Source organism: Rhinopithecus roxellana, chromosome 11 (assembly GCF_007565055.1).
Source record: "Rhinopithecus roxellana isolate Shanxi Qingling chromosome 11, ASM756505v1, whole genome shotgun sequence".
Taxonomy (NCBI): Eukaryota; Metazoa; Chordata; class Mammalia; order Primates; family Cercopithecidae; genus Rhinopithecus; species Rhinopithecus roxellana.
Window position 1 is genome coordinate 62,971,783 of NC_044559.1, and position 24,930 is coordinate 62,996,712.

A 24,930-nucleotide genomic window follows, 5' to 3' on the forward strand; every position below is an offset into this window, starting at 1 on the left:
GAGCAAGAAATAAACCTCAGTCATGTTCAGGCCATTAAAGGTTTTAGGTATGTTTACTACAAAAACTAGCACTACAAATACAAGGCCTATACAAAAGTACAAAAGTAGCATTTTTCAGAACCAGAATCTGAATCTAGGTCTTGTAAGTCCCAATTCTTGCCACTACGCCAAGCTTACTAATTTTAAAAACTACCCAAGGTAATATGATAAACACCTTATTTTAACATAAATTTTCTCAAATTTTAACTCCATGAAGATTTGAGTTCATTGGCAACAAGGGTTCTCTCATTTCTAAAAAAATCTCAAGTATTTCCCAATTGATGCCTTCAGGACCAGACCTCCCACTCCAGTTATCTGGCCTATAATTCCTGCCCAGGTGTGAAGCATGAAAGGTGACATCAAGTCAGTGTTTCTCAAATGTATACTTGGGAACCATTTCTATGGGATGTTAGTAGGTTTGGTGCTGAAATACAATAACCCATGGTCAAGCACATTTAGGAAATTCTAGATTAAAAGAAGTAAAAAGGTGTCTTTTCTGTAGGAATATCCTTTAATAAGATAACATGTCCTGAGATTCTCCAAAACAAACGTCTGTAGTATTTTGCAAATTTGTTTGATGACAGAGCCCTTTTTCAAAGAGCAACTCAAGGAAATAGTGTTCCACTGAACACATTTTGGGAAACACAAACAAGGATATTGGGGCATGTTCATAACTATTGTTACTTAAAGTTGGGTCTAGTACATCTTGGAATCTACTCCCTCTGCCTAAGGAAACTTTGGTTCTGGCTGTGGCTTTCTACATGTACTACCTATTCCTGACTTCTAACAAATGATTGTGCCTTGATCTTTAGGCTTCTTCAATATCTTCTAGCTCTTTTCCAGACTTAACAACTGACTGTATTTTGTGGTCTCAATCATGCCAGACTTTATCTTGTTGCTTCTCTACCCTGACGGAACACAAATGTTTGACTGGTTGTGTATGTACGTTGTAGTATTAATTCTTGATTCAATCAAACACCCCACATAAAGCAAGGGTGTGGGGTAGAGTTACTGGCGTAAAGAAACATCTCCTGGCTGGGTACAGTGGCTCACACCTGTAATCCCAGCCCTTTGGGAGGCCAAAGCGGTTGGATCACTTGAGGTCAGGGGGTCGAGACCAGCCTGGCCAACTTGGTGAAACCCTGTCTCTACTAAAAGTACAAAAAAAATTAGCTGGGCATGGTGACAGGCACCTGTACTCCCAGCTACTTGGGAGCTTGAGGAAGGAGAATCACTTAAGCCCAGGAGGCAGAGATTGCAGTGAGCAGAGATCTTGCCACTGCACTCCAGCCTGGGCAACACAGCGAGACTCTGTCAAAAACAAAAACAAAAAACAAACAAACAAAAAAAAACAACTCTTACTGTCCTAGTTAAATATCAATATTAATAAAATACAGTGAAGTTACATTATATGGGCATTTGTAGTATGTGAATTCAGCTAGACCCATTTCCTGGCCCCCAGATAGTGAGAAAAAAATAGTTTAAATGCAAAGCAGTTAGATTTTATGTTATGAAATGCCATTACTGGCATTCTGTATCACTTAATTTAAAACTTGCATAATTGAAGATTAATTTCCCATACAGCTGTCAAAGAAAAGCAGGCATTTCTTTGCTTGCTGAAGTGGCACCACCATGGGCTGTAGCAAAAACATGGTTTCCAATTCAGGTAGCCCACTCCTTTAAATATTGTATGATTGTTGATATAAAAAAAATTTTAAATTCTATTATTTCAAATGCTTCCAATCACATGAGAGAATTTATTAATCTTTTATGTTGTACTCTTTCAAATTTGCATAATTTTATAAATTACTGCACTGTACTGTGGGTGCTTTTACCCACCACCCCACTCCATTTTTATAGCAGATTTATAGTCTGTTAGGAGATATGACTCTGTTATTTCTTTCCTTCCTGTGTGCCTTTCATAGTAGAAAATATCACTGGGTCCTACAAATCCAAACCAACTTTAATCTGGCTTCACCAAAGAAACAGAAATCTATTGAATGTTGGGAAAATAGTTGTACTGAATTTACTGAAAGATGTTACATCATTCTCTAAAATGTCATATAGTTTTAAGAAACTTTGAAGGTAATTTTGAATATACATGACTCTTTTTATGTGACAACTTTAGAACTTTACCTCCCATATAAGATGTGACTCTGCTTGAAGATAATGGACATTATTGATTGCTAATCCAGCATTTAGTACTTCCTTTCTTCCTCCTAACAAAACTCTATTTTATTCAGATAGCACTCCTCATAACTAAAGGAAAGATGATCCTAGTACCAGTTTCAGGACTAGATCTGGACTTGTGTAGGCTTACCACTTTGCTCCCACCCTCTTTGCCAGTGCCTGGTTTTGGAGCACTCAAGTAATCCAATTTTGGTCTGTGACACATGAGGAGAAGTCGATCAAAAGGCTTCTGTAAAGATTTCCTTGATTATTATTAGTATATATTATTATTATTTTTTGAGACGGAGTCTCACACTGTCGCCCAGGCTGGAGTGCAGTGGCACGATCTTCACTCAGTGCAACCTCCGCCTCCTGGGTTCAAGCGATTCTCCTGCCTCAGCCTCCCATGTAGCTGGGATTACAGGCGCCTGTCACGAGGCCCAGCTAGTTTTTTGTAATTTTAGTAGAGATAGGGTTTCATTATGTTGACCTGGCTGGTCTTGAACTCCTGACCTCGTGATCCACCCGCCTTGGCCTCCCAAGATTTCCTTGATTCTTAGAAAGGAACAGAGCCAGTGATAGTTCATTTCATTCATAAGCATGTTGTTAGGTTCAGTGTGAATGCAATAGCTATTGTCATCTTGCTGCCAGTCCTCTGAGGATGTCAACATTGAGAGTGGAAGAGAGCAAAGAAAGACAAAACCTAGGTCTTTTAAGATATTGCTCAGTTCCTGAATCAATGAACCCTGAAGTCTCTCCAATCTTCTCCTTAGAGAATGTATTATTAGTCAGCTCAGGCTACTATAACAAAATACCATAGACTGGGTGACTTAAACAACAGAAATTTCTCACAGTTCTGGAGGCTGGGAAGTCCAAGATCAAGGTGCCGGCAGATTTGGCTCTTAGTTGGGGCTGTCTTCCTGGCTTGCAGATAGCTGCCTTCTTACTATGTCCTCACATGGTATGTGCAAGCCAGGATAGAGAGAGAGAGCTTTCCCTCTTTTGCTCTTCTTATAAGGCCATCAACCCTACATGGTTAGGGTCCTACCTTTAGGACCTCATTTAATCTTAATTACCGCCTAAAACCCCATCTCTAAATACAACCATATTGGGCTTAGGGCTTCAACCTATGTCTATGGAGGAGACACAATTCAGTCCATAGTAGATAATATAACAAATGTCTTTATGCTGTTAAACAAGTTTAAATTTTTTTTCTGTTATATACAACTGAATACACCCTGACAGATATCATATCTTATGATGAAATACACAAAGGATAATGTCTAATTCATGCCATATAACATGAAAAGATCAAGGGTTAGTCTTCTTTTCTCAGAATAAAGCAGTAGTAGAGTTAAAAATCGTTAGTCCATTGCAGTTCTAAGGCATTTCATGATCTGCTGATTGTACATATATGTGGTATCATGTTAACATAAACAGTCTAGCCCTAAGGGAGTTTTAAGTTATAAAAGAAACATTTTTCTAAGATCATGAGCTCTGATATAAAAACCATACTCCAGCCCAGTTCTATCATTATGAAGGTCTGGTGAGCCGAGAGATGTTAGTTGGTGATTTTATCAAGCCAGACTTCTAACTAATGGCTTGGTGAAGCCATCACTGTCCCATAAAATACCATAACAGATTGACAGGACAATTCAAGAGTTTTAGTCATTTTACATCCTACGGTTATTCCACAAAAAGCAGCATCTCAGGGATCACTGCAATCCTACAAATGAGAATACACTTTCACCTTTTTGCCTAAAAGGAATCAGTTATGTTTTTCTTACAATTCAAATCTAATTTTTATAACTATCTTCAACAAAAAGGGTGGAGTGTAGATTTATCACATTCTAGTAAAGCTCTCATGAAACATTTTACTCGTTACATTGTTTCTAAAGTAAATTTATCATTTTCCCCCAGATGAAATGTAAATAAACAATAAAATTATATTGAAGTGAAGGATTTTCATAACATAGTAAAATTCTCCTTTAATTTCCAGTTGAGGGAGTGGAAGAGCAGCACTTATCAAATTAGAAAAAAAAAAATACCCAAACCAAACAAACTTCACCAAGAAACAAATGAGAGATACATTTGCATATAGATGCATCCATATTAAAGAAATAGAACTTGGGTCATTTTGAAATCTTAAACCTTCTGACACTATTTTCATGAACTCAGTAATATAAACCATGTGGTGAATGAAATTCTGAAAAACTTTGCCGGTTTCACTGTGTATTTTATTACTGGCCAAATGTGACATTAAATTTTATCCCCTGTGGCTTGGAGTTAAATGCTTGCTCTGTTCAGAATGGCAACACTCAATTAAACAGCATTTTTCATGATCTACACCCACCATTGTTACTGTATTTAAGGGAAATAATGGGGGTACTGACCTATATTGCGCTTCTTATTATCAATGGAGACGAAGCGTATGCAGGGATTACTGGTGATGTACTGCCCAGCCCAAGGGACATCAATCTTCGTGCCAGCTTCATAAAAGAGGCCCAGAGCATATCGAGAGGAGTAGCTCACAGCCTCCAGTTGCTGCCTTTGGCATTCACTAATTACTGTGGAAGAAAAAATAAAAGGCATCAAACTTAAAAATATCATCTTTCCTTTTAGTACATCAAATATAAAACTCCTTTAAATCAGTTACAACAGCTTCTACCAACTCCATCTCACTTACAATGAATTTTGAAAGGTAATGTAAAATAGCATCAGCTCTAATTTCTTTTTGGAATAATTCTTAACTTTGGCACATTGTTTTTATGAAGTTGCAGGTTCACAATCTTTGGAATGGCACTCAAGGTTCTCAAAATCTGGCTCCAGATTGCTTTTCTATTCTGGTATCCTAGTCCTTGGACTGTCTGGCCACATTATAGATTCCATATACTGACCCCTTACTACAAGTCAGGGTATTTGCTATATACTTGACATAAGCATTTCACTCTATCATAATAATTTTAAAAGGTAGAGTATTATTTCCAAGTTACAGATGAGGAGGCTGATGCTCTATCTCTTATGACCTCTTAAATTGTTCCATGGATACAAGTGGGGAATAACACACACTGGGGCCTGTTGGGGATGGGGGCATTGTGGAGGAAGAGCATCAGGATGAAGAGCTAATGCATGCTGGGCTTAATATCTAGGTGATGGGATGATCTGTGCAGCAAACCACCATGGCACATGATTATCTATGTAACAAACCTGAGTATCCTGCCCATGTATACCTGAACTTAAAAGTTGAAGAACACAAAAACTGCTACACACACACACACACACACACACACACACACACACATACACACACAAATTGCTCCATGTCATAGAGTGATTTGTTCACCTGTCATCTTTCTGCCAGTGCATTATAATAGCTCCTTAAGCAGAGGGACCACACCTTAGTCATCTTTGCTTACAGGTCCCTTCCGTACTCATTACAGGCACACCAAAGATGAAACTTTAAAGGGATAGAAAGGCAAATACAGACACGCAAAGAAATAATGTCTTTGTCAACTTCTTCACAAAAGAAGTTGAAATGTAGGAGGTAAATAATACGAAAAGCCTGGAAAAGGAATTGAGTAGGTTTAGGTTTAAATCCTGACTCTCCACTTACCAGATATGTGACACTGGTTAAACTACTTAATTGCTCTGATTACAGTTCTCTTGCCTATACTCGCAATAATAGTACAGAATGCATTAGTTTGTTGTGAGGATTATATGAAATAATGTGTGGCACAGTGCTTGGCATATAATAAGTGTTCATTAAATAGTGACTGTTTCTACTATAGATAGAAAAAATACTTGGGAAAATGGGACAAGAAAACATACTTAGGAAAATGGGATAATGTTCCATCCTGAGGTGGGGAAAGAAGACATATTTTCCACTTTTTACTTTCTATCTCCAATATCCCTACCTTTAAATTAATTCTCATTTAATTGGGGTAAAATATCCTAATCTACAACAGTAGGGATAAGCAAACCTTTAGTTAAATATTACAGAAGTGGCCGGGCGCGGTGGCTCAAGCCTGTAATCCCAGCACTTTGGGAGGCCGAGACGGGCGGATCACGAGGTCAGGAGATCGAGACCATCCTGGCTAACACGGTGAAACCCCGTCTCTCCTAAAAATACAAAAAAAAAAAAAAAAAAAAAACTAGCCGGGCGAGGTGGTGGGCGCCTGTAGTCCCAGCTACTCGGGAGGCTGAGGCAGGAGAATGGCGTGAACCCGGGAGGCGGAGCTTGCAGTGAGCTGAGATCTGGCCACTGCACTCCAGCCCGGGGGACAGAGCAAGACTCCGTCTCAAAAAAAAAAAAAAAAATATTACAGAAGTGGCTTTAGGAGGCAGAGAGAGGCAGGAAAGGGATTCAATAAATTATTATAGCACAGTAATAATCCTATACATTATTTCAACTACAAAACATTTTTACAACCATGACCTAATTTAGTCTTCACAAAAGCCATCCTCATTTCACATCCCCAGGAAGGTGAGATTCAGATTGGTTAACTAACCTGCCTTAGGTTACACAGCTTACAAGTTGTGTGGTCAAGATGAAGCCAGAGCTCCCACATTGGAGTTACACACATATTCTTATAACCCTATACTTTCCTCTGCTCCTCTGCAAGTCTGAGTTTCAGAATAAACTTTGGCATTGCTTTCTCCTTGACATTAATGGCTATTTTGTATTCATAAGTAAAAGCCATATTTCCCTTTAACTATAATTTTCTGCCTTATTAAAAGCTGTAACTACTTGATGAACGAATGATCTGACATTGGCCTCATTATACTCAATGAATTTGGAACTTCATTTTTTAATTTAATCTGCTTTTAAAGTTGTGGCTTGATGTTATACTTACTGTTTTCTAAGAGGGAGGAGGTGAAACATATTAATGCTAGCCGCTGAGCACATAATCACTGTTTCCCATTTTTTAAATTAAAAAAAAAAAAAAAACACACACACCAACCAAACAAAACTGTGTAGTTAGCTACTTAGTAACTGAAAGGGCCTAAAACTTTTATTTTTTTAACCAACACTGAAGGGTCAATATGTTGACAACCAAATCAGTCCTCTCCCCATCCCCCTACTTTTTGCTAGCTTTTAGACAAACTGCCAAGTGGTAAATCCCACTGGGTAGCCCTTTGAAAAGGTAATTGATATCTATATAGAAAGAGCAATTAACCTTACACACCCTTGTCTATTCCAGGGGCTCTACAATTCATTATGAGAACAGGGAGGTGAGACTTCTGACTGAAACAATCACAATTTCTGGACATTCACTGACAAAAACTTTGTCTTCAGCGCCTTAAAAGTTTTTTATTGTTGGAATGCAGGCAGCATCTTAAAAAAAATCTTACTTTGTTTTAAAAAGTTTCTAGTGCAAAATGCTAAAGAAACTAGCCCTAGGTCCCACATATTTTGGCAAGCAAAACAATAGATTCTTTCTTATCATGTTTTCAAATAGGACAAATGACCACAAATCAAGGCTTATATAAAAAGGCCCAATTCCAATGTAATAAATCTTTACCTGGCTGTCATCCTCATTTAATTCTCAACCAATAGGATTATATAATCCAATAGGATTATATAACCCACAAACACACATACACACACATATATGTAAGATATGTTACATAATATATATCTTACACATACATAAATAATATAAAATATATTTTATGACTATGAGTAAAATGGCTAAAAATTGTAGTGAACAGAGTAGTTCACATGCATACTTTCATTAATGAGGAAAATTGTGCTTATTTCATTCTCCTTGTGCCCGTGTCTTTGTGTGCATGAGTGGGTTTGTGGGAGGTGAAGAGCAGAGGGAGAAAAAGAGAGAGAAGAGGAGAGTGAGAGAGAGGAACAGAAGACCTGGCTGTACTCCTGAATAACACTGAGCAAATATTTCATTTTCTTTGTTTCCTCATGTAATTTTATTCTGTTAGTTTTCAAACCTATAAAAGAAGGTTAATAATACATATTCTGACTATTTTCTACATTTTTTGGTGACAATCAAATCAATCTATCCATCCATTCATCCATTCATCCATCCATCCATCCATCCATCCATCCATCCATCCATCCATCCATCCATCCATCCTTCCATTACTTTATGCCATGCACTCTTCTAGACGTTAGGGCTGTAAAGCAGAAAGAGAAAGTCCTTGCTCTCATGTAGCCTACATACTAGTGGCAGAAAGGCCATTATAAATCAATAATCAAGTAAATGGTATGTCAGTTGGTGATAACAGCTATAAGGGAAAATAAAGCAGGTAAAGGGATAAGTAACAGGTTTGAGTGAGGTTATTTTATATAGACTGTCAGGGATATGTGTTACCTCTGATGTTTTTATTTGGACTGACATGGGAAGCTACTACTCGTTATGAGCCAGGGACAGACATGGCATTCCTTCTGTCTTAAAATTCTCATTCTGGCTACTGGTGAAGATACAGGGGTGCAAGAGTGGAACTGGGGCAAGCAGCTTTTGCAGAAGTCTTTGATTAGAGAGAACAGTAGAGGAAGCCAGAAGTGGCTACAGTTTGGATAAAATATATAGGGCGTGTGTGTGTGTGTGTGTGTGTGTGTATTTGTGCATATGTGTATATACTCTTAAATAAAAATTGTGAGAGGCTATTGATTTGGGCTAAGATCTTGCACTAGGTCCCAACAGACCAACCTAAACTGGAGTCACTCATGCTAATGTTCCTGATCACCAAACCAAAACCTAAGCTGTTTACTTGCAAGATCCGACCTGAGAGGTTAGGGGAGAAGGTCAGTTTTCCAAAAAAAAAGAAAAAAAAGGAAATCCACAACAACCAATCCAAAGGGCCCAGTCAACCTGAGCTGAGCAGGCATAATAACCAAGTCCCCACTGCTTTAATCCATACAAGGAGAGTAACCTTTAGTAACTGGATGTTAACCAATTTACCTTTTGCACTAGATGTTTCCTTGTTCCCGCTCAAGTTGCCTTACAAAAATCAACTCATGGCCAGTGGAGTTCTCTATTAAACCAATTCACTGGCCATGACCTTATGGCCAGTGGAGCTCTTGTCTGTTTTATAGACTGGATGCTGCCTGGTTTATGAATTGCTAATAAAAGTCAATTAACTCATTAACACTTCATTTGTTGAAATGTTGTCATTTCACATACATGCACACAATATATGTGTACATAAATATGTAATATGTATAATGCAAATTTTAATAGAGGTTTAACATATGTAGAGAAAATTATGCCTTGATGAATTTTCATGAAGTGAACACACCCATATAACCGGCAGCCAGATCAAGAAACAGAGCATTACCAGAACCCCAGAAGCTACCTTCTGCTCCTTTTCCAGGCACTCTTTTCCTGCTGCAGGTCATCAGTAATCCTAAATTCCAACATCATAGATTACTTTAGCTGTTTTTGAACTTTACATAAACAGAATGATATGGTATATATTTTTTGTGTCTGGTTTCTTTCACTCAGTATTATGTTTGTTATATAAATGTTGTTAGATGTAGTTGTAGTTAATTAATTGTAGGACAGTATTGCTTATACATATATACTACACGTTACTTATCCATTCCACTGTTGATGAATGTTGGGATTGTTCGTAGATTTTGGTTATCACATATTTAATGTGAAGAACATATGTACGTGATTCTCTAGCACTGGAATTCTGGAATGAAGGAGCTCACATAATTCAGTTTTAGTAAATACTGCCAAATGGTTTTCTAAAGTGATTGTACCAGTTTGTACTTCCACCAGGTGTGTATGAAAGCTGAGTTGTTCCACATTGTTCCCAGAATTGGCTACTATCTGTCTTTTTAATCTGGGATGTAGAGATACTATTACATTGTGGTTTTAATTTGTATTCCATGGTGACTAATACTTGAAAACTCTTTCATGTTTGTCATTCTTATATCCTTTTGTCACTGCTTGTTCAAATCTTTGCCCATTTTTCTTTTGGGCTGTCTTTTTCTTATTGCAATACAGGAGTTCTTTATATATTGTGGATATGAATCTTAAATATGAATTTATTTAAAACTTCCTTCCTGAGTGGCCTGCCTTTTAACCCTCTTAAAAGTATGATTTGATGAACAGTTTTAATTTTAATATAGCCCAACTTATTTTGTTTTCATTTATAATTAACACTTCTGTGTCCTGCTTAAGATCTTTTTGCCAATAGCCTACTTCAAGATCACAAAGATGTTTTCTTAGGTTTTTTTTTTTTTTTTCCTGAAAGCTTTATTAGTTTACATTTCATGAGATTTTGGACATATTTTAGAGTCATACGCAGCCAGGATTCCTATTGGCTTTGAAAAGTGTTGTGAGAGAAAGTGACCAAATATATTGAATGCTACTTCCCCTCATTCACCCTAATTAAATAAACAATAGCTTTATTATCCTATTATTTTAGAAATGACAATATAAAAATAAGACACTAGATTGTAAGCAACTTGAGGCAAAGACTGTGCTTCATGAGCTTTGTATGTCAGGGTCCTATGACAGTGACTAGTGAACAATGGCATTCAATAAATACCAATGAATATATCCTTATTTCAGAAAATGTTGCAAGTAGGCAAGGATATAAAGAGGAAAAGGTAAAAATATCACCATATTTTCATTATTCAGATAAACAAGTAACATTTTGATGTTTTTCCTTTAGTATTATGATAGTTTTTCTCTAAACATGGTTGTGATCAGATTGGACATATAATTTTGCGTACTGAATTTCTGCTTACCGTAAGACCAAAAGCCCCAATTGTAAATATTTTAATGCCTCTATAATATTTGATGAAATGTATGTTACATAATTTGTTTAATCATTTCATTAATGGTGAACATTCGTTTCCTTTTTTCTATTATAATTAACACTATTATGCACATCTTTGTGCAGATTTTTATCTATGTTTCTAATTATTTCCTTAAGATAGAAATTGAAAGTGGAATTACTGTTAAATGGTTTTTCAGAAACACTATGCCAATTTATAATTTCTACTAATGGTATACAAAAGACCCATTTCACTGTATTCCTTGCTTATATTAAGTAATTTTTGTTATTTGCTAGGAAAAATAGATCTCGCTTTGGTTCTAATATAGTAAGACTAAACATTCTTCATATGACTAAAAGCCCGTATATATTTTCTCTTTTGCAAGCAATCTGTTCATGTCATTTTGCTAACTGGTCTATTAGATTCTTCATGTTATTAAATTGATTTATATTAATGGGTGATACTGGCGTTCTAAATTTATTGTATGTTATACAATTTTTCCTGTTTACTTTTTAGTACTGTATATAATATTTACAAGGATAATCAGTTTCTTTCCTCCCTCCCCGTGACTCTTCTTTCTTTGAACAGACACAGGAAGTCTATTTATGCTGGTTATTCTTGCTCTCCTATGTCCACTCCTTGCCCTTCTCTGCTTTGATCTGTGCCCAGGGAGACTGGCCCCTTTATGGGCTGAATTCCTAGAGTTCTGGTTTCTGGAAGGTTTTGGTCAGTTGGTGATATAGGCAGGGGATTCTCAGGTAGGAGACAGAGGCTGGAATATTGATTCCTCCTGTTCCATCCTGCTTTGCCAGGTATTGGCAATGGTGAGCTCCTTTAGAGCTAAAGTTCCTTTCAGGTGGCTCTTCTCCCCTAGTTCCAACTCTCATGGGGCATTGGTAACCTTTTCTTCCCTTACCCATTTAGGCCTAGGACTAGTAATGGCTTCCTGCTGTTACTAGTTCCTAGGTGCCACAACATCCCTGGCTGGCTGCCTTACCCCTGCCCACTGTTTTGTGAATACCCCTTCCTTAAATTCTTTTTTTGGAGACAGAATCCCACTCTGTTGCCCAAGATGGAGTGCAGAGGTGCAATCTTTGCTCACTGCAACCTCCGCCTCCTGGGTTCAAGCTATTCTCCTGCCTCATCCTCCTGAGTAACTGGATAAGAGGTACATGCAACCACACCTGGCTAATTTTGTGGGTGTTTGTGTATTTTTAGCAGAGACGGGATTTCACCATGTTGGCCAGGCTGATTTTGAACTCCTAACCTCAAATCATCCACCCGCCTCGGCCTCCCAAAGTGTTGGGATTACAGGCATAAGCCACCATGCCCAGCCTCTTAAATTCTTTACATAAAACTGTTTCACATATACCGTCTATTGCTTGCTGGGACCTGGACCGAAACAATATTTAACTGTATTTTCATCTAGCTTCTTCTAGGAAGCCAAGTAGAAACATTATACTCTTAGGCAGTAGTAGAGATCAACCTCTTAAAACCAAATCCATGGGCCCAGGAGTATGGTAAGAGTATTTTGCAACTTACAAACGTCTGTTTTTTCATAAGTAAATAAGGTACTGCTTTCAGATGCACTTTGCTTCACATCATACTGACTTTGGGGGCATGATTATGAAGATTTTAATGTTAATAGTAAAATAAACACTTTTTGTTTTTAGCATATCATGGTATTTATTACCAATGTTATAGTTATTGGTAAATGCTGCTCACATTGATACTTGGTGCTCAAAGCCTTTAAGCTCCAGCCAGTTTTGTTGTTTACAGCAAATTACAGAAGATTGCTAATTTCCTGATTTACCACCATATGTAAAGCATTTTAGCTCAGGGACACCTGAAGTTAGGAAGCCAATTCATATTATAACTAAGTTCTGATCAAGGAAAACAGCTCTTGATTTAGTTATTACCTTTATTTTTTATGGTGAATTCCAAGAATGTCAAGAAATGTTGTGCATGAATTCAACTACTTATATTAGACCATCTAGCTCTGTGGGCTTTGTGGCTACACAAGGGCAATAGTATCTTAGCCAGAATAACTGGTTCCTCTTTACCCTAAGTGGCTGTAGAAATAGTGCTGAAAGTCCCATTTTCCATAAACAGTTCTCCTAGCAGGTCAGGATAGTTTGAAATTTTACTACTCATGAGTCATTCCTTTCCTATAAAAGCACAGAATCAGTCTTGTTTCACTTCACCTGGAATAAATTGAATGTTAACTTGGACTCTATAGGTATAGAAGTCATTAAAGCTGGAAGCACAGTTTTAGAAATAGTCTTGGCAAGCAATAAATCTAGAGTTTATTGGCGACAGACTTCAGCAGTTATATCTATGTGGGATTTCCCTGAGGAAATATTTCTTTCATCCTGAGAAGCATCTCCGGAGTCAGAAAAATTTGGGTTTGAATTCTGTTTCTGACATTTATCTGTGTGACATTGGTCAAGCTACTTAATCCCTCTAAGCATCTGTTTTCCTGCAAAATAAGAGTAATAATATTGCCTGCCTTAAAGATTGCTAGAAAAATTAAACAAGATAATAGTAAGTGTTTAACACAATACCTAGCACATAATAAGTGTATTGCAAAAATCCAACATGACTGTACTTGATTTTAAAAGCCTTCAGAGGTGTCTATGTGTATATCACACTTTAGAAACGTTTTTAAAAAGCCTTTAGAGGTGGCATCCTAATATTCAAGCACATCAGGATGATACTAAATCAAAGACACATCTTTGTCTAGTAAAGTGCACAGCTACACTTCACTTTTCAGAGTAGAGAATAAAAACAAAACAAAACAAAACTTTACGGAGTATTAAGAATGTCAAAAGTATTTTGGGCAATAATTTTTGAAAAATTAATGTACATCGTGGAATTCTTTGGTTATCTTTCTACTTTAGAAGGCTGAATGTTCAAAGATATGTCTTTGGAAATGAATGAAAACCAAATTTTGGATCATTGCTCTAGCATTATATTTCTTAATCTTAATCCTATCCCACAATTGTATAAAAATAAAGGGCACAGAAGTGGCTTTCCTTGTATTGTCTTCTGCTTGCTCACTTGAGATTATTTTTTGGTAAACATTTAGGATTAAGCTGTTTTTATACTCATGTGTTTATGGAGAATGCTAATCATAACCTGAGTACAAATCATGACTTGAATACACTGTCTAACAGGTAAATTCTGCCTAGTTGCTATGCATAGCTGGCTTTTTTTGGAAGTCATCAGAAGGAAAGCATTGGTGTTATAGGACAATAAAGTTCATATCTAGCAAGAGAAAATTATCTTAATATTTCCCAAATTGTGTGGGACCCTAACAATCAATGCATTAAGTGGCATTTAAAAGGAAAGAAAAGAACATAAAGACACCTGAAGTTTCTAAAATATAATAATACTTAATAGATCATGACTTTTGTTCCTGTAGGATAAAAATAAACAAGGCATTTTTTTTTTAGAAGCAAGTTCTTCAGCTTCCGTGATGAAACAGGTGATCCTGCCATACTGGGGGCAGATGTCATGCCAAAAGGCCTTTGCAGTACTGTAAAGGCTCAAACTGTTAGTGTGTTACCAGTATTTGTGATTAATCAGGTTCTCTCCCCTCTCCCCCTGGCAATCAGGGAGCATTTTCTAATCCCTGCTGATTCCCCATCTCTTTAATCATAAAGAACAATCTGTCAAGGAAAAAAGGGTTTTCTCTTTGGTCCCTGCTTTACTGCCTTTTGCCACTCTGTCCCAGCAGCCATTGTAAAAGAGTATTTAGCTATGTAGATGTGACTGTAGCTGGTTTTTCATAAAATCTTATGACTTTCTCCCAATCACATGAAGTCTGCTGCTTTACAAACTACCCACTCTTCTCTTTATCTGGAGGTCCTGTGAAACCGAAATGACATTCAATCGTTTCTATAGCAACATGTTCTAAGGATGGGATTAGAAAAAAATAAACATTTTTAAATGCAGGAACTGTTTTCTGAAAGCATGAAAGATTAGTTAACTCAAGCAACATTTATTGTAGGCCTACTATGCATCCAGCACTATGCTAATCACTATAAAAAAATCTCCCAACCACTTAGCAGAGTCTAGAATTAATTTTGGACTGACATGTAGAATAATTTCACTCTAGTTATTATCAGTTTTATCCTTGGGAAAATTCTCTTTGGATTTCAAAATCTAAGTGTATTTGGCTTTCTTGTTTTCTTTACAGAACACATACAGTAAGTCTGCAAACCACAATAATACGGTTGGAAAATGCTTTCCTTATTTTCCATGCATTCTAAACTTTTTAGACTATTGTGCCATCATTCTTTTTGTTGGGAAAAATGCTGAGTTTCAGATGGGCAAGAACATGAAAATAAAACATTGTGTGTGCTATTATACAAAATGTCACAGAATATCATACATATTTTACAGCCACTCTTCCCAACCTATCCATCTAATTACTTTATGGCCATGCCATTCATGAGCAATATAGTCATTCTAAAATCCATAACAATAAAAACTTTATTACATGTCACCTCATATTTTTATACAGATATATATTTTTACATTTATGGCTAGAGATACTTTATACCAAGGCAATGACTTGGAGAATTAATATTCTAATTAAAAAGTTTTATAGTTTTAGAAATCAGAAAGCACTATTTGCAAAGATGTGAGATTTGTGGTATTGAAGCAAAACATCAGAATCTGGTGGTATAAGCTCTAAGACACTCAAAAATAATCTTGTACTTTGCAGGTCCACTAGCTTCTTTTCTGTTTACGTAATAACAACTCTTCACAAAGCTTAGCTAAAGCCAAAACAAATAAACTAAACTTGGGAATAAAAACTGTAAGAGGCAACAGGCTTCATCTTGTAGAAGTCTACAGCATTTTATTTATTTTAAAATATACTTTCATAACTAACAAGAATCTCAATTTGATGAAAAGCACAATTATTTTTTATCTTCATATCAGCCTACCATTTCTTTGTAATGTTTTAAAAGTTTATTTTAATAATGTACTGGTGTTCACACATTAGTAAAATATTCATTTTTCTTGGTTATCTTTGTTTCCATATTATTATCTTTCTTTTGTTTCCATATATGAAAATGGATGATTGAAATAGATTTCAATCATTTTCCCCTATTTCCCACCTGAGATTTACAACACTGCAAATGCTGAACCTGAAAAATTTGATGATAGAGGTTATCTTTAACAGAACATTTGCATTTCTGACCCTCAGCAAAAGACTGTGTGTGTATGTATAAATAATTGTATAATAATATAATGTGATATACAAATTTTATATCATTGAGCTTCAGTTTGCCCTATCTGTTAAGTAGAAGTATGCCCTACCTTAAAGGGTTGTTATGAAGACTAGAAAATTAGAAATTTTATATATTAATATCCAGCTGACACAAAATGGGGGCAAAAAGTAATAATAATAATTGTTATTGTTGCAGGAAAAGAGCTCAATAAAATGGCCTTAACTGGTGTAAGAAGGTATAATTGTTAAAAGGAGATTCAGCTGTGATAGCAAAAGAGAAAGAAAATGAAAAAGTTGTCCTGGCTCATCTCTGGAAAGACATGAAATTTCATAGGCTAAAGGTGTTTGCTTCTGACCTATAACTTCAGTTATAGACCAAGTTATCCAAAAGTACTCCTTATTAACCAGGTATCTGTTTTTACCAGGTGTCTGTTATTAATTAGAGTTAGTATATAATTTAATGCAATTAACCAAAGCACCTCTTATGCCTAGAACATAGTAGGTAGTTTACTTCTTTCTTATGACATATTCAAGACTCATGATTTTCCCATTTTTAGAGTCAAAAACATAAATTCCTCCTTTTGCTTTCCTGCCCTAACACACCCACCTCACACACCTGTTTACTCTTTGTTTGCAGGGAAATGCGTACATCTGCTAGGGCGTAATCTCCATGATGAGATGACATATGGGACGTCATTCCATTACTTAAAGAACAAATTCCAAAGATCAAACTTTTCTCCCCACACTTGTGAGTGATACATGGGTCTTCTCAGGGACATTAAAATGGAGCTAGTCTCATTGATTTCATGAACATTTAGAATACAATTGTTGAGTTACCTGCTGAAATCTTTTCATACATATCTGGTTTCACCCTACATTATGAATACCCCATGCAGACTGTTTTTCCAAGTTTCTGTGCAACTAACCTTGGCACTTACCCCCAGCTCAGGCAGCAAGCAAAGTATTCCGGCTTGATGTCCATCTGATGGTTTACTCTTGCTGCCTCCTACTCCCCACTATAACCACAAATCACCTCCTCCACACTTGCTCAAGTTCTTACCCAAAGTTTTCACAGTTAACAGCTCACTACTCAGCCAGTTTCCTTCTTAAAGTATATATATCCTTTTAAAATTTCCAGTCTTGTTACTCTCGCTCTTCCCTTCAATTTCTTGTCCTGTTGACACAAGATCTCTTCTTAACTCACCAAATTATCTTCTCTTCCCTTCCTCTTTTATTCCATTTATGAACAAGATGCCAACTTCTACCACAACAGAATAAAACAACCCCTAGCTTCAAAGAGAACAAAAAAAACTCCCAAAATAAATTAAAAATGGCTTTAATACTTAGAGTTGCAGGGACAAGAAAAGCCACATTCTTTTAAAATGAAATTAGATGTCATAAAGGACTATGAACTAGTAAGAGTTCCCTGAAGTTCCCTTCAGAATCTCACAAAAGACTCCATCTTCTTCATCATCTGGCTTTTTGTTAATAATCAGTGTCCAATATAAATAGAAACATTGCTTTGTTTCAATTGTATTGCTCTTTCATTTGTACAAATGGTAGTATTTCTATTGTATCAATGATAAACCTTTTCAGGCAAGCCTGAGATGGCAGATTAAAACATTATTTCTATGGGAATATCCATTCCTAATTTGAAACAATCAGATTACCAACAGAGAGTTCATAAACTGAGAGCTGCCTGCAGTGAGAACTGATTTACACTCTGGTTTCTAATTTAGAAACAATTTCACTGTGCTAGTTTCTCCTTTTGCACAAAGATTTAGGACGGTGCAGTAGGGTAAGGAAAAGTGGCTTCCCTTCACTCTCCTAGGTTCTTTGGCTGGGCTACAGATTAAATCAGCATAAAACAGATTAAAAGGAGAAAACCATATTTAATAACATGCATGCATGGGAGTCCCACAAAATAAGGGATTGGAAGAAGGATCAGATGATTGAAGTTTATACAGCATCCTGAGGTACAGAAAGAAATAGGGACTTGGCACTTTCAGGGGATGGTGGCAACACAAGCTATGGGAGGATAAGGGGAGAAAATGTATGGTGAATAAAAGTTGTCTTATGCAGACATAAGGTCTCTCATGTAATACAAGTTATCTGGGAGCAGCCCTCAGAAAAATAGGTTGGGTCATGGTGTCCACCTCCAGTTTCTTCTGTGATTGAAGTTAATCTTCCTTGATTGATAAGATTCCCAGGGAAGGAATTCATGACAGTTCGGTTCCTTTTGGCGGCTGTCTTTAGGAAGACTAAAGAGAGCTCAGAGGAAGCCTCTGCAGGCATCCACTGTTCCTCAAGTGTCCTCAGTTCAAAGTAATACACATACCAATGTGTCATATTTTGGGGTGGCATTTCCTGAACCCCTTCAGTGAAAAAAGCAGAAAATAAGAATAGGCACCTCATAGAAAAATTTACCTCTATTTCAAATAATGCATATTGGGAAATTGAATTGAGTGATGTAGCAAATACAATATTTATTTCTTATATGCAATATAGATGAGTCAATGTCGCTTTGAGAAATTTAACATTTTAATTTGCTAACTTGGTGTTTGTATTTCATTAGCAATTGCAAATGAATAATCTATTATTCTCTTGCAAGTGTCAAGAAGATAATGTTGTGGGGAAAGCAGCTCCAGCTATTACTTGGGCATGACTGGAAAAAGCTTGCACTCTTCATGGTCTTTTTCTAGCCACTGAATCCCTGGCTTTATTTCTATGGTGGCAGGTATACCAAAATCAGAGTGGGATTACACTCACATAACAGTATACATAGCAACCTGCTGTGTGAAATATATGCAAATCTTCCCCTACATACCGTGTAGTTAACTCTACAATTAACAATATATAAATATTGTGGGTAAAATAAATCAATATAAAATCATACATTCATGTTCACAATATTTAAAAAATATCAAAATGGATTTGGCTAAGAACATAAAACATTTTACTTTTGGAAAAGAAAGTCTGTTTTAATAGTCTTGTTAAAAATATTACCATATAAACTATGCACTTAAGATACAAAAAGAACAGAGTAACACTTAACTTCATAAGAAATATCAAACCATTTATTATAAATTATTCATTAAACTTGGTGAACTATTTTATATGGGAAAATTCTCTTTGAAATAATATTTGCATGGCTTCCTAAAATCAGACAAGGTTAGCTACACTTGAGTTTCTTCCTTTCTTGCATATAATTCAGAAATATTCTTTGAAAAGCTCAAATATAAGATAAGGTGTATTCTCCACATCTCTCTGTGTGTTGCATGCATGCACACAAATTATCTCCACATACACACACACACACACACACGCACACATCCTTATTGTTATTTTCATCTCTTCTTATAAATGTATTTATTTGACTCCCAGTAGAAGACAACTGTACGCTACAGGGAAAAAATGCAATTAAATTTATGTTCAGAAGAACATAAACAATGGGAATATGTTCTGAGAAATTCATCATTAGGTGATTTTGCATTATGTGAATATCATAGAGTGTACTTACACAAATGTAGACAGTATAACCTACTACATACCTAGGCTACATGGTATAGTGGATTGCTCCTAGGATACAAATCTGTACAGATGTTACTGTACTGAATACTACAGGTGATTGTAACACATGTTACATATTTGTGTATCTATACATAGAAAAGGTACAATAAAAATACAGTGTAGAAGATAAAAAATGGTACATGTGCATGGACACTTACCATAGATGGAGATTGCAGGACTGGAAGTTGCTGTGGGTGAGTCAGTGAGTGAACGGTGAATGAATGTGAAGGCCTATGACATTACTGTATCCTTCTGTAGACTTTATAAACACTGTACACACAGGCTACTCTAAATTTATTTTAAAAATTTTTCTTCAATGATAAATTAATCTTAGCTTCCTTAACATTTGTACTTTGTAAACATTAATTTTTTAAAACTTTCTCTTTTGTAATAACACTTAGCTTAAAGTACACATTGTATAGCTGTACAAAAATATTTTCTTTATATCCTTATTCTATAAATTTGTATTTTTAATTTTTTTTTTTACTTTTTAAGCTTTATTATTAAAAACTAAGATATAAACACACAGATTAGCTTAGGTATACATAGGGTCAGCATCATCAATATCACTATCTTCCACCTCCACATATTGTCCCACTAGAAGGTCTTCAGGGAGCATTAATACACATGAAGCTGTTATCTCCTATAACAATGTCTTCTTTAGGAATACCTACTGAAGAAACTGCCTGAGGCCATTTTACAGCTAACTTAAAAAAAAAATAAGTCTAAGAAGTACACTTTAAAATAATGATAAAAAATATGGTAGTCAGAAAACAATACCTCAAAAGGAAGTCCTCAGAAGCAAAAGGTTCTCCCTGATCTTTTGCCATCCTGTTTCTGGCCACTCATTCTCTCTTAAGGCTGGCCATTGAAACTAGAGTCCCTTCTTCCCAAGGCACGTCATAGAAACCAGAACCCTTTTCCCCAAAGTCAGCTTAAAAATATTACTTTAAACAAAACTTTAAAATATTACTTTAACTCCCACCTCACCCCTGCCTTTCTGTATAAAAACTGGCCATAAAAAATTATCTCACCCACCTGGTTTGACTGTAGGTCTTAAGACCCCCCATTCCAGAGAAGCTCCTGCCCCCTACCCGGAAGTAAGGAATGCTGCACAGAAAGGTCAGGAAGAATCTAAACAGACAGGCCTTACTGGGTTTTCCCACTCAGTCTATTAGCGTTAGATCATACTCTTGTTGTCCAATCATATTTGCACATGCTATACATACTTTGTTGAACCTAAGTATAAAAATGGACTGTTTCCTTCATCTTTGTGTTTTCATTCTAAAGGCTCCCAAATCATGTAAAATTATAATCAAATTAATTTGAATTTGCCTTTTATTAATCTGCTTTTTTTGTCAGTTGATTTCCATCGAACCTTCAGAGGGCGAAGGAGAAGTTTTCCCTTGGCCCCTACAATAGTATAGATAAGTACATAAACCAGTAACATAGTCATTTATTACCACTATAAAGTATTATGTGCTGTATTACTGGTATGCGCTATACTTTTATATGACTGGCAAAGCAATAGGTTTATTTACAGCAGCATCCTCACAAATATATGAGTAATGCATTTTGCTATGGCATTATGATGGCTACAATATCACTAGGTCATAGGAATTTTTCAGCTCCATTATAATCTTACAGGACCACCGGTGTCATTAACTGGAATGTTGTTATGTGGCACTTGACCATATATGCTTTAATGTTGAAGAGTGAGTTAAATTAGTAACACGGAATTCTTTGCTTTGGTTAATTTAAATGTGAAAATGGATTGCTATTTAAGCAGAGTGTATAAAATAAACATTTTTTCATATTCTAATAAAATGGCCAGTTTAAATAATATTTTGAACAAAAAAATTTCCCCCAGACCAAGGTGTTTTTTAGTTAATAGGGAAAAATAGTGCTAAAATTTCACCTGATTTTTTTTCTTATCTTTCTTTTCTGTCACTCCTCTGGCTCTTTTTCCCAATGAACGAATGAACCTGGGAATAATTATCCATCTGATATGTGATAAGTGGTTTCTAGCTATTTAATATGCCTTTTCCTGATAACTAATTTGCCAGATAGATTTTCCAAAAATGGTTGCAACAATAGCTCCCATCCCTGATTCTCCTCTTAAATATGACTTTGACAACCTTTCTATCAAGAGGTAGGGTCTATATCCCCTTCCCTTGAATCTAAGAGGGTCTGTGGTTAAGGCAGAACTGACACTCAGTGACTTTTGAGCTAAGTCATAAAAGATGATATGACTTACGCCTGGTTCTGACTCAATCTTGGAACCCAGCCATCATGTTGTGAAGAATCTCAGGACATTTACAGAGGCTTCATAGGTTTCTGGCAGACAGCTCCAGCCCACATCAGCATCAACCAACAGACTTGTGAGTGAAGATGCCTCCTGAAGGTATCAGCCCCCAGCTGTCCAGTCACCTCCCAGCTTTTGAGTCTTTCCAGCTGAGACCCCAGACACTAAAACACAGAGACAAACATCTGCATTGTAACCTGTCCAAATATCAGACCCACAGAGTTGTGGACATAATATAATGATTGTTTTATGTCACCAAAATTTGGAGTGGCTTGTCACATTGCAATAAAAAATTGCAGAGATGAAGGGGGCATGCCCAATATGGTGGAACAGTAACAGCTCCAGCCTCCAGCTCCCGGCATGAGCGACACAGAAGATGGGAGACTTCTGCATTTTCAACTGAGGTACTGGGTTCATCTCACTAGGGCATGTTGGACAGTTGGCGCTGGTCCATGGGTGCAGTCCAACCAGTGAGAGCTGAAGCAGGGTGAGGCATCGCCTCACCTGGGAAGAGCAAGGGAGAAGAGAATTCCTTTTCCTAGCCAAAGGAAAATGAGACACACAACACCTGGAAAATCAGGTAACTCCCACCCTAATACTGCACTTTACCAAGGGTCTTAGCAAATGCCACACCAGATTATATCCCACACCTGACCCAGAGGGTCCCACACCCACGGAGCCTCCCTCATTGCTAGCACAGCAGTCTGAGATCTAACTGCAAGGCAGCAGCGAGGCTGGGGGAGGGGTGCTCACCATTGCTGAGGCTTAAGTAGGTAAACAAAGCCACTGGGAAGCTCGAATTGGGTGGAGCCCCCCACAGCTCAAGGAGGCTGACCTGCCTCTGTAGACTCCTCCTCTGGGGACAGGGCATAGCTAAACAAAAAGCAGCAGAAACCTCAGCAGAGGTAAATGCCCCTAGTCTGACAGCTTTGAAGAGAGCAGTGGATCTCCCAGCACGAAGGTTGAGATCTGAGAATGGACAGGCTGCCTGCTCAAGTGGGTCCCTGACCCCCGAGTAGCCTAACTGGGAGACATCCCCCACTAGGGGCAGACTGACACCTCACACCTCACACGGCGGGGTACACCCCTGAGACGAAGCTTCCAGAGCAAGAATCAGACAGCAACACTCGCTGTTCAGCAATATTCTATCTTCTGCAGCCTCCACTGCTGATACCCAGGCAAACAGGGTCTGGAGTGGACCTCAAACAAACTCCAAGAGAACTACAGCTGAGGGTTCTGACTGTTAGAAAGAAAACTAACAAACAGAAAGGACACCCACACCAAAACCCCATCAGTACATCACCAACCTCAAAGATCAAAGGCAGATAAAACCACAAAGATGGGGAAAAAGTAGTGCAGAAGAGCTGGAAACTCAAAAAATTAGAGAGCATCTTCCCCTCCAAATGAACGCAGCTCATTGCCAGCAACGGAACAATGTTGGACGGAGAATGACTTTGATGAGTCGAGAGAAGAAGGCTCAGTCGATCAAACTTCTCAGAGCTAAAAGAGGAACTACGTAACCAGTGCAAAAAAACTAAAAACCTTGAAAAAAGAACGGATGAATGGATAACTAGAATAATCAATCCAGAGAAGACTTAAAAGAACTGATAGAGATGAAAACCATAACATGAGAACTACGTGACAAATGCACAAGCTTCAGTAACAGACTCGATCAACTGGAAGAAAGACTATCAGTGATTGAAGATCAAATGAATGAAATGAAGTGAGAAGAGAAGTGTAGAGAAAAAAGAGTAAAAAGAAATGAACAAAGCCTCTAAGAAATGTGGGATTATGTGAAAAGACCAAATCTACGTCTGATTGGTGTACCTGAAAGTGACGGGGAAAATGGAACCAAGTTGGGAAACACTCTGCAGGATATAATCCAGGAGAACTTCCCCAACCTAGTAAGGCAGGCCAACATTCAAATTCAGGAAATACAGAGAATGCCACAAAGATACTCCTCAAGAAGAGCAACTCCAAGACACATAATTGTCAGATTCACCAAAGTTGAAATGAAGGAAAAAATGTTACGGGCAGCCAGAGATAAAGGTCGGGTTACCCACAAAGGGAAGCCCATCAGACTAACAGCAGATCTCTTGGCAGAAACTCTCCAAGCCAACAGATTGGGGGGCCAATGTTCAACATTCTTAAAGAAAAGAATTTTCAACCCAGAATTTCATATCCAGCCAAACTAAGTTTCGTAAGTGAAGGAGAAATAAAATCCTTTACAGACAAGCAAATGCTTAGAGATTTTGTCACCACCAGGCCTGCCCTACAGGAGATCCTGAAGGAAGCACTAAACATGGAAAGGAACAACTGGTACCAGCCATTGCAAAAACATGTCAAAATGTAAAGTCCATCGATGCTAGGAAGAAACTGCATCAACTAGCGAGCAAAATAACCAGCTAATATCATAATGACAGGATCAAGTTCACACATAACAATATTAATGTTAAAAATAAATGGACTAAATGGTCCAATTAAAAGACACAGACTGGCAAATTGGATAAAGAGTCAAGACCCATCAGTTTGCTGTATTCAGGAGACCCATCTCACATGCAGAGACATACATAGGCTCAAAATAAAGGGATGGAGGAAGATCTACCAAGCAAATGGAAAACAAAACAAAACAAAAAAAGCAGGGCTTGCAATCCTAGTCTCTGATAAACCATCAAAGATCAAAAGAGACAAAGAAGGCCATTACACAATGGTAAAGGGATCAATTCATCAGGAAGAGCTAACTATCTTAAATATATATGCACCCAATACAGGAGGATCCAGATTCATAAAGGAAGTCCTTAGAGACTTACAAAGAGACTTAGACTCCCATACTATAATAATGGAAGA

General features: G+C 37.1%; 1 protein-coding gene across 2 annotated transcripts in view; it reads right to left on the reverse strand.

Annotated features, from left to right (window-relative positions):
- The window catches only part of RNLS (renalase, FAD dependent amine oxidase), a 306,853-nt gene that overhangs the window by 75,806 nt on the left and 206,117 nt on the right, over positions 1-24,930 (reverse strand). For both annotated transcript variants that reach the window (XM_010379623.2, XM_010379622.2), the window contains exon 5: positions 4,602-4,775. In XM_010379623.2, the coding sequence (XP_010377925.1) occupies positions 4,602-4,775 (174 nt within the window). The remainder of the gene's footprint in view (positions 1-4,601; positions 4,776-24,930) is intronic.